Below are 16,638 nucleotides of genomic sequence, written 5' to 3'. Positions count from 1 at the left end.
TTAAAACTACCGAGAATGGTAGTTGCTAATAGTATTTACTCACCACCTACATGGCACATGGCACTTTGTTTAAATACTTCGGAATCCAACTAGGTAAAGAGAACTTCCTAAACAAATTGGGTTTTTCACTAGTAACAAGTAGCAGCATCCTTTTCAACCATTAAAATGCAAGGGTAATTGGTTGCAAAAACACAGGAGACTGGCTATGATCTTTCTTGAGGGTGAAAGTGAAGACTAAGTAAATGGCTTTCTGAGTAGAAAAACAAGAATTTAAAAGGGAAGGAGGGCGGAATGGATGATATAGGTGTCCTTTTGCCCTGATATACAGAAACATCCCATAAAAAACTTACTTGCCAATGTTCTCAGGTAGGGACTGTAACGAGATGTCATTTACAGAAAGACATGTCAAGTTCTGTAATTCAGGGAAGCTTTCTGGTAATCTAAAACAAACAAAAAAGGTTGTTAATTAAAAAATAAAAGTGTATATATAGTGTAAACTAAAGGTAATTAGAATGATATCTTCTATATGCTAACTGAAATAACCTCTGTCAAACAGAAGGATCTCTTACCCTTTGAGACAGCATGGAGGGACCTGGAGAGTATTATGCCAAACGAAATAAGCCAGTCAGAGAAAGACATGTATCACATGATTTCACTTATATGTGGAATCTAATGAACACAAAAAAACTGACAAACAAAACAGACCCAGAGACAATGAAACATGCAACAGACAGATGAATTTCAGAGGGAAGGAGGAGGGGGGGGGGGGGGTGGGAAGGAGGAAAAAGGGGACATCTGTAATATTTTCAACAATAAAGATAAATTTTTAAAAACTAAAAATGCTATGCTCATTAAATACTTAAATTAAAAAAAAAACAAAGAACTTCCAAAAAATTATATTATGCATAGCAAGTTTGCCTTGTCTTCCTATATATAAGACACTTATAAGGAAAAAAAAAAAAAAACAAGTACGGGACATGATAAACACTTGTTGGTAGGGTGATCCAGAAAAAATTAAGGAGGAAAAAAGGCTTTAAGAATAAAGGAGGGAAATGTGTGACTAATGAGTGCTGTATGAAAGAAAATGATAGTCCCTGTATCTAAGAGTAAAAAGACTATCGATTAGCAGGAAATAAAGAGAAAATCTAGCCCTCACAATTATAATGAAACACATGACAGCTTATAATACCCATAGCAGAGCTATGAATTGCTTAGAATTGACTAGCTGACAGCCAACTGCTACTTTCTTAATATTTTTCTTTTAATTTGACTTAAGATGCCAATCACTTAAGATAATTACGTTTCACTATGTTCTACACAAAAGGACATTTTTCATACTTCCCTTAAACTCCACCGAATAGCAAGGTTTCAAAATAAACTATAAACTTAGAAAGAAAGTTTACTTTCAATATTTCTATGGTTACCAGTATTTAGGGAGGGAGGAAACCATTTGAAGGCAGAAAAATCTCATTGCATATAAAATGCGGATTCTTCTACATAAATCAAAGGTAGACAACTGAACATATAACTTGGGGCGGGGGGCTTGCTTTAGTGATAGTCTCTAGATTAGAATCTTCAATTTTTTTCCTTCCAGGTTCCTTTTTGAAAAGCAAATACTAAGTTACTACTTGACATTTTATACAGATAATTCCAAACTTCAACACCAAACCCAGGCCTTGCAAGATAAGAGTATTAACTGAAATTTTCATAATCATTGACATACATTCTTGGTAATGATTTTTACAAAGCTGAAGCCTCTTCCATAGTGTAACAGAAGTAAACTTTTCATTAAATATTTTTATTTATTTCAATTATAATGATGAAACTTATCTTTTTTGCCTGAGTTTTTACCAGAAAATATGTCATTTGATAATTTAAAAACTAGATAAGATGACCTTAAATATAAGAAAAATGAGTTTTTAAACGGACAATTTGCTTTTTCCTGTCTGTTAACATTAAGAGCCAAACTCAATGATGTACTGAGGAAGCACAGACTGAAGGCTAGGAGAAAGGAATTACAGTCTGAGATGCCACTCAGGGGCTTCATGATCTCCTAAGGTCATTTAAATCAGCAGTCGCCAACTGGTGGTCCACAGACCACCGGTGGTCCGTGAGGTCCAAAAGACTGGCGACCGCTGATTTAAATTTTTTGAGCCTAACTTTATTTTGCTATAAGATAAGTAGGCCAAGCTAAACAATTTTTACAGTCCTTTCAACTCACAAACATCTTGATTCTTAAAACAGTGCACCTGCCAAATTAAAAGGGCTTTACTTTAAGAAACTTGCCAAATATGAGGCCAGGGAAAAGCCCAGTAAATCCTCATACAGTGTGGGTATGTGCCAGGAGCGAGAGTTTTAACATAATGGTAAAGTCCTATGTCAGCAGACATTAGAAAAGGAAAGCTAGAGGAGTAGAAAAGGGGATTAAGCAATCAACTGGTTAAAAAAAAACAACACAAGGGCAGCATAATGAATATTTCCCAGCTGCCTAACTCTACTAACTGCCTGAGGGATAAATAGCTTAGTGAGTTCAATAAACATTTACTGAATGCTTGCTCCATTCCGGAAATTATAGTAGGGTTGGAAATATATCGATAAATAATAGAGGAACACAAGTCAGCTTTCTCAGTCTAGTCCTGAAGTCTTGGTCAAAGAAAGAACTTAAATGTAAATGTCAAGTGTTATGAAATAAGTATGCACAGAGGACTATGGAAAACCAGAGGAGGAGGGGACTGTGGGGATTAATCAAGACATGATGCTCCAGCTGTACCTAAAGGAGGGTGAACGGGTTGGCATCATTCAAAAGAGAGAGGTATGAAATGAGTGGCCTGCGAGCATTTTATTGCAGCAGAGCATGATGTCTGACACAGGCAACTGCAGGCAACGAAGGTGGAAAGACAGACCAAGGTCAGAGAGGGGTGAGGGAGAAGGCAGAGCAAATCAAGGAGCTTGGACTCTGTCTTACAGGAACAGGAGCTAAAGGTTTGAAGAAGAGGAACAACTGCATGGAAGATGGTTAAGAAAGAGGTAAGGCTCGGGCACAGCGATAAGTTAGAAAGCGATTAGATTACAGCTTACTAGATCACTATTTTCCATAAAAATAAATAAGTGCTAGTAGTGACTTCCTCACTGAAATTCAAACAGGGGAAGCCAGAAATATTTTTAAAAACATATTTACTTCTTGAAAATTTGCAGATATGGAAAAAAACAAAATTAAAGAGGGCATTCCCCATCACTCCACACCCAAGAAGTCCCAAGCAATTTTGAAATGGGTGAGACAAATCCCAAATTTTAATTTAATCTTGATCTTCCTATGCCCCTCCCCTTTTTTAAGGGGGGGCAGGGAGGAGATGAAAGGGAAAAGTATCTTTCTCCTGAGGCTGCTTACATAGTCCTGAAAAACCTTAGAAATGGACCCACCTGGCCCAGAGAAACCTCTGGAACAGACTCTCGAGGGCTGTGTATGCATTGCTGTGTGGACGCACAGGTGCTTGGAAGCCAGTGGCCCGTGGGCTCACAACTGAGCCGAGAGCCACAGTGAAGGGCTCACAATAGCACCACTCGGCTACACCCAGGACGGGCAAAGGTGGCTTTATGTGGAAGAATAAACCCAAAGAAATCCTCACAGCTATTGCTAAACTATGGAAATAATGGTGTCAGAAGAGTTGTTTTCAAACAAACGAGATACTAAATATGTTTCGCTCCTGGAGTGGAAAAAATATCTCTAATAGGACTATCCCCGGATATCTGTGGAGTAAGCTCTATGGGAGTTTAGAACTCCGTTTTATCCCACAAGATAAGATGGATCAATAGAGGATTTATAAACTACTCCAATTCTTATACTGCTTCAGAAATGCACTCCTCACTCCTGTTTTGTCACTCCAGCGTGCATCCCCAAATCCTCTAGCACCTTTTGTGTTCCATCAATAGCACAATGTACCTTCCATTGTACAGTGCTATTTACAAGTGAATGTCTGTGAAGGCTGAGCATCCGTGATAAAGACAGCCACCACCCAGGCATCGCTAAGCTGGGTAACCTGGTTATGTTCTTTGCTTGGTTCTCCAAAAAGATATCCTTAGTACTACACACAGAGAGCTTACCTAGTCAGTGGGTTTCCACTGAAGTCAGCTATCTGTAGTGCTTTACAGAATGAGATGCTTTCTGGAATTTCAGGAATATCTGTAGGAAAAGACAAAAATCTATAATTTACCACCATTGTTAACCATTTTCATCATCCCCAAGAAGGGCCACAGTCCTAAGAGAATATCTAAAAATTATGACCTCTATTCAAATATGACATGAATTTCTAGAGTATTTTTCTCCATTTATTTTATATTTGCTTTCCTAATTGAAGGTAATGTGCTTTATAACAGAAGCACATTAAAGAAAATATTAAAAACAACAACAAACACCAAGTGCCATCACCATCAAAGTCACTGATGGACCTAGCTGGTTTGGCTCAATGGATAGAGCGTCGGTTTGCAGACTGAAGGATCCCAGGTTTGATTCTGGTCAAGGGCACATACCTCAGTTGCAGGCTCCTCCCCAGCCCAGATCCTGGTCAGAGCACATGCAGGAGGCAACCAATCGATGTGTTTCTCTCACATCGATATTTCTCTGTCTTTCCCTCCCTCTTCCACTCTCTCTAAAAATCAAAGTACCCTCAGGTGAGGGTTAAAAAAGAAGTCACTGGCGCATTCTGTTGTAATTCCCATTAGGCTTTTTCCCTTATGTTTTCATATGACCATCTCAGCACAAAAATTTTAAAGTATGCATTTTTGAATTAATAATTTTCTTCTGGTTATAAACATAACAATTTGAAAAATAAAGAAAAGTCCAAAGAAGAAAATAAAAACCACCAACATTCCCATCACTCAGAGATATTTTATTGATGTATTGCTTTAGTTGTCATTCATAGTTGTCAATACATCAATACATATTTTATTGATAGTTGTCAATACATCAATACATATTTTATTGATGTATTGCTTTAGCTGTCATTCATACACACACACACGTGTGTGTGTGTATAAATAAATTATATTTCAAAATACTAGGTTTGTGCTGATTTGTTATTTTCACTTTACCTTATTTTATAAACTTTTCCCCTATTATTATTTTTACAAATAGTTTGCCATTCTTAACAATAAAATTTCATACTTCATTTAATCAATCCCCCATTTTTGGACATTTAGGTTGTTTCCAAGTTCCTGATGTTTTAATGATATATGTCCATTTCTGATTATTTCTTCTGCTAAGCTCCCAAAAGTGTAATTACTGTGTCAAAGGCATTAACACTACAGCATTTGATAAATATTGTTAAATTCCTTTAGAGGGAGGCAAAATATACATATTTACATTTCTATCAGTACAAAGTGCCCAATTCAATATCTCTCCCCCTCCTTTCTTTCTCTTACATTTTATTTATTTTTTAAAATATATTTTATTGCCGAAACCGGTTTGGCTCAGTGGATAGAGCGTCGGCCTGTGGACTGAAAGGTCCCAGGTTCGATTCCAGTCAAGGGCATGTACCTTGGTTGCGGGCACATCCCCAGTAGGGGGTGTGCAGGAGGCAGCTGATCAATGTTTCTCTCTCATCGATGTTTCTAACTCTCTATCCCTCTCCCTTCCTCTCTGTAAAAAATCAATATAAATATATTATATATAAATATATATATATATACTAGAGGCTCAGTGCATGATTAAATCATGCACGCGTAGGGTCCCCTAGGCCTAACCTGCCATCCAGGCCATATCCACTGCCCCACAAAGCCTAGCACACTCTGCGGACACTGCTATGCTAGCAGCCTACTCCCCACTTTTGATGGCAGGGGGTCCGCTGGTGCTGGAGCGGACACACAGCTCCCCGCTTTTGATCACGGGGGAGCTAGCTGTCTGTCCACTGGTGCACCAGGCCTGTGGAAAGCTTCTGGTGCGGCATAGGTCAACGCTCAACCACTGAGCCATGCCGGCCAGGCCTTTCTCTTACATTTTAAAAAATGCCAATTTTATTAGTAAAACAGTCTGGTAAAATTTTGTTATTTTGTTTTATATTCCTTTTATTACTAATGAGGTGGAATATTCCCTCCCCCCCCATTTTTAATGGTAACTAAATATTGTGATTTTGATATGATCAAAATTGTTTTCTTTTTTAATTCCACTTTCTTATGGTACACAACCTAATGCTGTAGCTTTTAGGGCTTTAATAGCTTAGTTCATAGCATTTAATGTCAAGAATACATTTAGTTTGGACACATTAATATTAAAAAGGGCTAAAATAGAAAAGTTTCTCCTGGTCCCATGCTGTTTCTTCCACCAGCCAGACAAACACAAGCTGAGCCAAAACATACCTAATATTTCTAAATTGGGGGTGGCAGGGAGAAATAAAGGGAAAAAATGGACACTTTGGTCTAACAACTGCAAATTAATCAGAAGCTGCATAAAAGCTTTAAGTTCAAATTTAAAAGCCAAAAACATTTAAATATGCGGGAGCATTTTCCTCACACTGTTCTCTGCCTTGCATGGTCATATAAGGCAGTGAAGTATACCAGTAAACAGTATGATACTAGTTTCATAAATACAATAGCAATATACACTGAGTGGCCAGATTATTATGATCTCTGAACGCATAATAATCTGGCCACTCAGTATATATTAGAGGCCCGGTGCATGAATTCGTGCATGGGTGGGGTCTGGCCAGCCTGGCCAGGGGGAGGGGACATGGGCGGCTGGCCGACCTGCCTGCTGGTCGAACTCCTGGTCGAGAGAACAATTTGCATATTAGCCTTTTATTATATAGGATATACACTGAGTGGCCAGTTTATTATGCGTTCAGAGATCATAATAATCTGGCCACTCAGTGTATATAGCTTATCCACAGCTGAGTCTAGAATGGATCTTTAAGACACAAACATTTGTGGGCCCTATAGTACAAACACAATGGTAAACCCTTTTACACATATTCCCTTATTTAATCTCAACATAAATTATTTTAATTTATAAATAATTGTACAAAATGGACACTAAGGCTCAGAAAGATGAAGTGACTTGCCCATTGTTACAGGCCAACTTCAGTGAGGTCAAGACACTGTCATGCTTAAGAATGAATGAACACACATGACCCCTTCCAGGATGAGCACTCTGATCTATCCGCATCAGTGAGGCCACGACACGCCAGGCTTGCCTGATCTAGAAGGTGCTGGTTGGCCTGTACGCTCCATAGCAGTCCCTCATCTGCCACTACTCCAGGCCCCGATGAGTTCTTTAAAAGACTGAGAAAAGATTAGAAAACTGTGGTACAACTACACAATGGAATACTACGCTGCTATAAAAAAGAAGGAATTCTTACCATTTGCAACAGCATGGATAGAACTGGAGAGCATTATGCTAAGTGAAATAAGCCAGTCAGAGAAGATAAGTATCACATGATCTCACTCATTTGTGAAATATAAAGAACAACATAAACTGATGAACAAAAATAGAACCAGAGTCAGTCACAGAAGCATCGAACAGACTGTCCAACCTATGAGGAAAGCGGGGGGGGGGGGGGGGGGGGGGTGGATGGGGGGTAAGAGATCAACCAAAGGACTTGTATACATGCTACATGCATATGAGCATAGCTAATGGACACAGACAGTAGGGGGGTGAGGGCATGTGCTAGGGGTTGAGGGCAGCGTGGAGAGGTCAATGGGGGAAAAAGGACACTTAAGTAATACTTTAAACAATAAAGAATTTTTAAGAAATAAATTAAAAATAACAAAAAATAAACAACTGAGAAAAGAGGTGTAGATGCTGCACCAGTCCCTCACCAGTGCCAAGGAAGAAGACCAAGGGGGACACTAAAATACAAATTTTACATCAGCTTGCTGCTCTATCCACAAAGAAAGAGCAAGGAAACAAAGAAAGAAGTCAAGTACATCAGTCAGGTAGAAATCTTTAATATCTCTCAGAGCATCAGAAATATCACTGAAACTTAGAAAGATGGGCCTACCAAGGAAACATGTGGATACTGGCTATAGGAAACTCTGGTAGGGGTTGGTCTGGCATTTGGGGATCTGAGGATAACAATAACAGAAAAATGGCCTAAGAACACTCAGTAGAGAGGTTAGGTTCACAGGAAAGGAAGGCATTCCCTCCTTAGGCTAACCTGTTTATATACATAGAAGGAGGAGCAGATCAGCAAATAGTATATAGGTCTCCTGAACAAAGGCCATTTCTTCCCACCATATGCATGTTCCTAACTTGACCAAAAAGAATGAATTTTCCTGTAAAAAGTAAGAGCTTTAGACAAGGAAGGTAATAGTATGGTTTGAAGAGTCCTGATTACTGGTTGACCTTAGGTTACTAAAGATAATAGAATAGACAACTGAGGAAGGGGAATATCTATTCATCCTTAAATACCCAGCTAAAATGTCACATCCTCCAGAACACCTTCCTTGAGCCCCAAGATTACATTGGATTCCCCTGCGCTCAAGTTCCTCCTCGGGCTTCACCTTATGAGACTATTCCAGCTTTAATTAAGTAATTGGTGACTGTCAATCTCCCTTACTGAACTCTAAGCTCATTGGGAAGAAAGACCATATTGTCCTTATCTCCATTTCCCCAAAGCTGACACAGTATTAAGCATAAGCAAGCTATAGATGCTGAATAAACGAGAAACTAACATTTCTAAGACTCTGCAAGGACACTCCCCCTCTCTCGGTTGAGTCATGAAATATCCTTATAGGGTAGGTATTATCTATATTTTACTGGTAAGAAAATTGCTTATTCCAAGATCTCTTATAAGAGAAATTATAAAGCTTATAGGTTATTGCCAGCTGAAATCCCCTTTAACTGATTTCTAAATGTTTTGCTAAGGACAAATTGATCATTAAAACTAAATATATGAAAAATATATATACAAATAGATCTATAAAATATATATGGACACATATATATATATATATATATATATATATTTATATATATTTTATATATGTATATATGTATGTATGTATATAATTTTTATATATGTATAATTTAGTTCAAGCTATTACCAGTAAGGGACCAGGCCCAGAGCAGGTCTGCCTCAGGTAGTGTATGGGTTCTTCGCACAGGAAAAATTTCACAGTATGATCCAGGTAATTTTGAGAGTATATTTATCAAAGCTGGAGATAGTGAAACAAGAAGGCCCAGAAGCAACAGGAGAGAAACTAGGCAGAGCTGCTTTGGCTCTCTCAAAACATTATGGAAAAGAAAGGAGCAGCCATAGCTAATTTGGCTCAGTGGATAGAGCACCAGCCTGTGGACCAAAGGATCCCGGGTTCAATTCCAGTCAAAGGAATGTACCATGGTTGCAAGCTCCTCCCCAGCCCAGGCCCTGGTTGGGGCTCGTGCAGGAGGCAACCAATCGATGTGCTTTTCTCACATCGATATTTCTCTGTCTTCCCCTCTCTCTTCCACTCCCTAAATAATCAATGGAAAAATGTCCTTGGGTGAGTATAAAAAATAAAAAGAAAAGAAGGGAGCGAAGGCAGGACTGCTGTCAGCTCACTGGAGAATCAGAGAAAAGGGGGCCTTGGGGACAGGTTCAGGGGTTAGCCTAGGACAAACTGCCACTGCCCATGGCTCCCCTGTGTAAGTCTCCTGGGGTCCCTTACAATTTAGAAGATGCATGCCCGTGGGGGAAGAAGAGGGAGAAGGGGGAAATGCAGGCACGCTCTGGGGAGGGATAGCGTGGGCTTGGACCTTTGTTTTGAGGGTTTTTAAAGGCTGGGAATTTAAGAACAGTCTTAGGTGAGGATCTCAATAGAATGTCCATCAGCTTTTCCAGGTGTGCCCTTTCAGGGTCATGGTCTCTACTGATTGGTCAGCACAAGGCAAGGGTCCTTAGTCATTGCAGTTGGTCCTGGGGTCACCCACCTGGCTTTTCTGGGCCTGGAACTGAAATACAACTGAGGTCTAGATGTTATCTCTAGGCAATAAAGGTCAGGGGGTCCAAACTGCAGGACCGGAGATATGAAAGGTCAGGAGGCCCAACCCGTATGACCAGCAATATGCCAGGGGAGGAGACTGAGGTCCAGCACCAGTTTTGCCCAGTGCTAGGCACTTGGGGCTTCCCACCCTGGTGACCTTCTGTGTCTGGCTGTAAATTACTTGGCCAGTTTGTTCAGCTATCTGTCTCAGTTTCCCCATTCCACTTGCCAAGAAATTTTCCTAGCTTCTAACTATCCTGCCTTAAAGCTTCTACATAAAGTTAAAAAAATTTAATCATATTTTTCATTAACTTAAACTGGCTTTGACTCATGTATGTGCAAGAATAAAAACATGAGATTTGATATGTACAAAATGTCTGAGAATGACTGTAAAATTAAATAATGTTTTCCCTATAACTTCCTTAAGATAGCCTTTAATTCAGACCTACTCTAAGCTATCATTATTTCTCAATCAAAATTGCTTTAAGTTAGTGAAATGTAGTTATACTTTAAAAATAAATGTACCAAATCTGTAGTTTATCAATATAACCCAGCTGGTATACAGGAAATAGATAATCAGCCCTAAACCTTCCATTCAAAAACCTTTTTCAACACCACCAGACAGACAACAGTCCTGGCTCCATTAGCCCACGGGCTTCTCAGACAGAATGTAACTTTCACCACAGATACTGTCATTGAAAAGGTGATTTAAAAGAACATTCCCTACCCTTCCTGGCATTGTATTCTTTTCTCCACACCATTTTTAACACATCAAGCTAAGATTCCACCTTCTCCTTTCCTACCCGCAAGCAGGTAACACACAGGCTTAGCCCAGATGCTTTTACTATAAGGAATCAGGGCTCTCTTCTCACAAGGCCCAGAAGCCTCAAAGTGAACCAGACCTTTTCCTGAAAAGCTGTTGCCATTGCAGGGCCCCTGTTGTGATGGTGAAGACAGACTGGATCGAGTGACCTCAGCTCTTCCACGTCTGTGTGGGTTTAGAAACCTCCAGGGCCCCTCCTCCCGAGGAGAGCGCACAGGCTGCCTGTGTATGATCATAGCTCCGTGCATAGCGCAATAATTTCTTTTGGGGTGAATTACTCACTGGCATTTATTCTTGTTCTATATAAATAGTGCCTCTTCTCCTGGGTTCAAGGCCTACCTGATGTTAACAAGTTATAATACTAGGCTCTCTCCACCTGTTACAGGAGGCAGTTGGTCAGGAATTAACAACATAGAAGGGAGCAAAACTGGCTGAACCTGATTAAGTCGGAAAGCTACAGCTTCACGTACACCCCAGGGGACAACCGCATCCTCTGCCAAAGGGACATTAATCCCCAAGCAGGCAGGAAAGACAGGCTTTGCAATCTCCCAGGAGGACAACCAGCCCGTTAGCCTGGATTACCGAGGAGGGACAGTGAGGGGGGTGCAGGCTCAGAGGCCACGATGGAGAGCAGGGGGCAGTCCTTCTACTAAGTGCTTGGGCAACAGAAGCCAGGTGATGGGACAAAACTAGGAGGCATACCAAGGAGGAGTCTAACTGGCGACCTTAAAGGGGACAAGACAAAACCCGAGAAAGTCTGGGGAAAAGACTGGCTAGGAGAAGGGCACGCAACCCCAGAAGATCCAGGAAAGGGACTGGGTAGTCTGAAAGAAAGCCTGCTCTCACCCAAGCCAAAGGAAAGGCAATCAAGGCTTAACACAGGCTCTTGCAGCCACATGGGCTGGGCAGGAGCATCCACTGTGCTGGACTACTGGAGCCTGGGATGCTGGGCTAACGGCATGGCAGCTCTGGGTCCTGGCCACCTCCTGGGCTTGGTGGGGACAATGTGGGCCTGCGGCCCCAGAGGCTGCTCTTCTTCCACAGGAGACGGAGCTGAGCCACCTGGTTGTGGCTGAGACATCGGGCCTGGTGCATCTGAGGGCAGTCCTCCGTTTTGCCTCCCATAAATCTTGCCTCTATACCTCAAATCCTCCTATGCATGTATCTCTGAAATGCATTTCCTGTGACACCGTGGAAGAATCCTATTTCCTTTGGCAACACATTGAGAGCGCCGTGAAATGCTAAGAACACAAGTCCTACATTTCTTTTATTTTTCAACTGCAGTTTACATTCAATATTATTCTGTATTAGTTTCAGGTGTACAGCATAGTGGCTAGACAAGCTTATATCAGGGCAACCACTCTGTAAAATATATGACTGTCTAAGTCTTACATATTTTTGTGACTATTCTGTAAGATTATCTAATTCCTTTTGATAGCACTGGAAATCGACAGTTAAAAATAACGAGAAATGCTTAAAGAAAACAAATTAGTTCCTCCATCTATTGATCTATCTTTGTGTAAAGTTGCAAACAATAACATTTTAAACCTCAAGACATATAATATGGACAGTTTAGTAACTAGAAATTTTATTATTAAAAATAAGGCAAGACCTATGTAAATGATCATCTACACTTCCTGCGTCAGCACCAGGAGCCCCACAGCGAGGTGCCTGTGCTAGCTTAACTAGCTCAAGGTGCTGACAAGGTCAGGGTCCTGGATGCAGTCCAAGTGTAGACCGTTGCTTTCCCCTTGTTCCAAAATCGCTGCACTCAGAGGAGCCTTTACCTAAAACCTTCTGCTCGAAAAACATTCAACAGCTGATCCTTGATGAGCATGTACCAAGGTCTCAGGCATGATTCTAAGCACTTTGCACAAATTAACTCATGTAAATCTTCACAACTCTAAGAAAGTTAGTGTTCCCGTTTCTATTCTCTGAATGAGGAACTGAGGCACCGAACTGCCAGGGCCTCGCAGAGTTTACACAGCTACTAGGTGGGAGGGCCAGGATCTGAACCTAGCTAGGCCTTCTCACCCCAGTGCCTGCGCTCTTCGGTGTAAAGTTATGTTGTCTCTTAAAAAGAATGAGGGAGGTCAAGAGAAACCACAAAAGTCAACCCACGTGCCAACTGCTACAAGTGCACTGTGAACGCCAAGGATAATGTGCCTCAATCCTCAGCTCGGTGGAAGGGAGCCAAGGGGGAAGTTCACCATCCAGCTGACCTCTGACAGCCGATGTAAGCTTGTTCTTTACCTAAGTCTTCTCATTAAGCAAAGCCAAATTAATCATTTGTTTTCAAGATAACACAATAAAAATATCAGAGTAATAAAAGAAACTTTAAAGTTTTATTCTGTGGTGTGGCTAACCTTTATCAACTTTTGATTATGCCTTAGTATTGAAATTAGGTATACTATTTAAGTACATGATAGTAAAACGTTTCTTGCTTAATGTAGCTCCTATAAGAGAAGAGAAAAAATTTAGTTAGCACTACCAACAAAAAAGGCAATACAATGTCCTAAAGTTTCAATTAAATCGTCCCTGAATCCCCTCAAATCGATTAGGCCTTCCATAGTGCCCAATACTTCTTCTTTGAAGCACTTTGCTCAAAGTATGTAAAATTTACTCAATACCATGCTTCCCCACCAAATGTGTTCTCCACTAGCTCAGGGATCAGATCTATACTGTCCCCCTATGTACCCGGTATTTAGCACAGTGCAGGCCCTTAGCAGAAGTTCAGCAATACTTACACACAGCTCTGGGCCTGGAATCAGAAAACAGACTCCAGAGCCAGCATCGTCACCCTAACTGAGATCAATTTCAACCGCTCTGGGCCTCCACCTGCTCATAAAAGGGGTGTTTGGGTTCCCCGCCTCATCCACTAACCAGGGCTATTGAGATACATAGAACAAGATCAACTTGCATGGTAACTTGGTAAAGGGCACAGATGAAAAGGACTAAAAGAGGGAGAGGAAAGCAAACCTCCTCAATTGGTATCGATTGGTTTTGTTGAGTGTGGGTCACTTTTTATATCAACACTAGAGGTCTGGTGCACGAAATTCATGCACTCGGGGGGGGGGGGGGGGGGACCCTCAGCCCAGCCTGCACCCTTTCACAGTCTGGGAGGCCTCAGGGGATGTCCGACTGACAGCTTAGGCCCCGGGGAGCAGACATAAGCCGGCAGTCGGACATCCTTAGCATTGCCGCTGCGCTCGCCAGCTGTGAGCCTGGCTTCTGGCTGAGCGGCACTCCCCCTGTGGGAGCACAATGACTACCAGAGGTCAGCTCCTGCATTGAGCGTCTGCCCCCTGGTGGTCAGTGTGCGTCAGAGTGATGGGGCATTCCACCATTTGGTCAATTTGCATATGAGCCTTTTATTATATAGGAGGAGGTGGAGTTTGGGGCCCTTCTCTCATCTCCAACATACACTCAGACCAGAGGGAAAATATAATCAAGAATTCTGTCAATGAAGAAAAGAACTGGGTCTTTAAGTAAGTCTCTTGTTACTAGTACCCAATCTTAGACAAAGAAATGTGTAACTGCATGAACAGTCAAGAATTTGAGGTCACTACCACATCACTGATGCTAAACCAAATCAAAGACACACACAAAAAATATAGCTTAAACAAACGGTACCAACACAAAGAAAACCACCCCATGAACTTCCCTGCAGAAATCCAGGGGCAGATGTGACTCTGACAGAAAGGAATGCAGCAATTCACAAATGTGCACATTGAGATTCAAAATGCCACTCTAAGACTTGTTCAAGATGAACAATTTCCCAATTAGAGTTTAATTACATTTGCATTTCTGGTCCATTAAGAGAAAATGTTTAAGGTGTGACCTACAAGTAAGCCCATTGGGTTTTCCTTCTCATGGAAACCATCAACATTTATATTGAGAAACATCCATATTTAACAATATGAAAATGCTGTGGATGGTGCAAGAGCAAAATACAAGATTATAAAGAACTGAATCTTCTTTCCCCAACACTGTCCCCTCCTATTAGAGAGGCATTAACCTAGTGGATGAATATTCTTGCTCACACACTGAATTCTCCAAATGCTACAGCAGCTCCTGGAAAGAAAATGTGCACCATGCCTCACCCTGCCCAATGCTGAGCTGACACTTACGTTCCAGTGGCCGCCACGGTATCAAGAGTGCATGTACATGCGTGTGTGCGCGCGTGCAAAGACACACACACGCACGCACACACGCACGCATATACCTTCTTTCAACCATACAGATACTTTGTACTTTTTAGCACAATACTTCTACTTTAGAGGAATATTTGAAATTGCTCTCTGACTGCCTGTTGCTCTCGGAGAAGCCTCTTTTGAAATTGGTCACCTGACAGTTGTCACTGTTTCCTTGCCTTAGGCACTGAGGGAATAACAAGGAAAAGACTCAAGTTCAGGAAAAGTGACAGGAATGGCTCTGAAAAGAGGAACCTCTCCCCTCTAAGCCCTAATAACCCTTGACTATGTGGCTCCAAGTAGGAAGACCTGACATTTTTGAGGACCTGTTATGTATCAAATATTGCGACTGGCATTTTTCAGGCCTCTCTAACCCTTAACACAAATACGGAATAAACGGTAGTTGTCCCATTAACAGATGCAGGAACAGGCTCAGAACCATTACCTACATTCTCCACGGTCACTCTGCTAACATGTGGAAGAGCGGAGCTTTGAAATCCCAGCCCCTCTGCCTCACGGCCGAGGAGACTGGGAGGGAACTGTTGAGGGTCTGGAGTCAGATTCGCTCAGCTCCAACTGTGCTGGAAGAATAAGAAATGCCAGAGGACGTGCATGGGGAGACAAAGAAGGTAGAGACACAGGTAGGAGGTTCTGAGAAACACAGAAATGGGGCGGAGGCGCAGTCTGAGGGGACAGTTAAGCAAGTGAGTCCTCTGTGATGGGGACAGGGGCACCCACAGGGCAGAGGGAAAGAGAACTGACGGAGCAGAGACAAGAAGACAAGGGAGCAAAGAGTGTCACCGAGAGGGCTGGTCAATGTGGCAACCGACAGGGGAGGAAGATGTGGACTTCACTACCGGCTGTCCTCTTCGCGAGGACATGAACAGAGCCTTGTGAGGGGAAGCCAAACCCCCAGAGGCTCAGAGCCAGTGGATAAGGGGGAGGGGAGAGAAAACAGCAGCCAAATTCTAGTCTAAGAGTCAGTGTTCGTGGTTGGCAAGACGAGGAGAATGGAGAGAAGGTGGTACTATGTTCTGATCATGAAGCCCAATTTATTTAAAAGAACTGTTGTTTAATCAGAATATATCCTTTGTCTTTTACTAAATGACAGTGATAGTCTTTCTTATCAAAATAAAGAGTTAGCAATCCTGTGTCACAATCCCATTTTTTAAAAATTATGCTGCTCCATTAAATCTAAAAGCCTGAGAACGTGGGGCTGACAACTAGGGGGAAAGTAGAGGGGTTTGTAGCTGGAGGAGAATAAGGTCATTGTGCTGGGGTTTGATTTGTTTGGAATATCTGCAGAGTCAGCAGAGAGGCAGTGAGAAGTGGGGTGGAGGAAAGCTGGGAAACTCATTCCCATTTTCGCTCAGAAAGGAACAAGGAGGGCAGCACACGGTGTGAGAGCAGGCTCCTGGGATGAGACCCACCAATCCACAGCAGAGGCAAATGGCAAAACCTCCTGGTTTTAAGCAGGAAGCGAGTTGCTACAATATGAAACATCCCCAGCAAAAAAAAAAAAAAAAAAAAAATTTAATGAACACTGCATCTATTAGGCAGTGCTGCAGGGAGGCCGGGAGGGTCACATTGGCATGGAATGTAGGATCCCATTTTGTATAAAAACCATGAATAGAGACCTGGCCAAAGACAGAATTCAAAGGCCACAAG

The 16,638-nt window shown here is 41.7% G+C and overlaps 1 protein-coding gene across 4 annotated transcripts in view; it reads right to left on the bottom strand.

The window, feature by feature from the left end:
- Nucleotides 1–16,638, bottom strand: part of LRRC1 (leucine rich repeat containing 1) — a 130,757-nt gene that overhangs the window by 40,946 nt on the left and 73,173 nt on the right. For all 4 annotated transcript variants that reach the window (XM_008144759.3, XM_028144106.2, XM_054721666.1 and 1 more), the window contains 2 exons: nucleotides 4,102–4,180; nucleotides 351–440 (listed from right to left, as the gene is read on the bottom strand). In XM_008144759.3, the coding sequence (XP_008142981.1) occupies nucleotides 351–440; nucleotides 4,102–4,180 (169 nt within the window). The remainder of the gene's footprint in view (nucleotides 1–350; nucleotides 441–4,101; nucleotides 4,181–16,638) is intronic.

This window comes from Eptesicus fuscus, chromosome 10, assembly GCF_027574615.1.
Source record: "Eptesicus fuscus isolate TK198812 chromosome 10, DD_ASM_mEF_20220401, whole genome shotgun sequence".
NCBI classification, from domain to species: Eukaryota; Metazoa; Chordata; class Mammalia; order Chiroptera; family Vespertilionidae; genus Eptesicus; species Eptesicus fuscus.
Note: the sequence above shows the minus strand (reverse complement) of the source record. Positions and strands in the feature narration are given on the sequence as shown.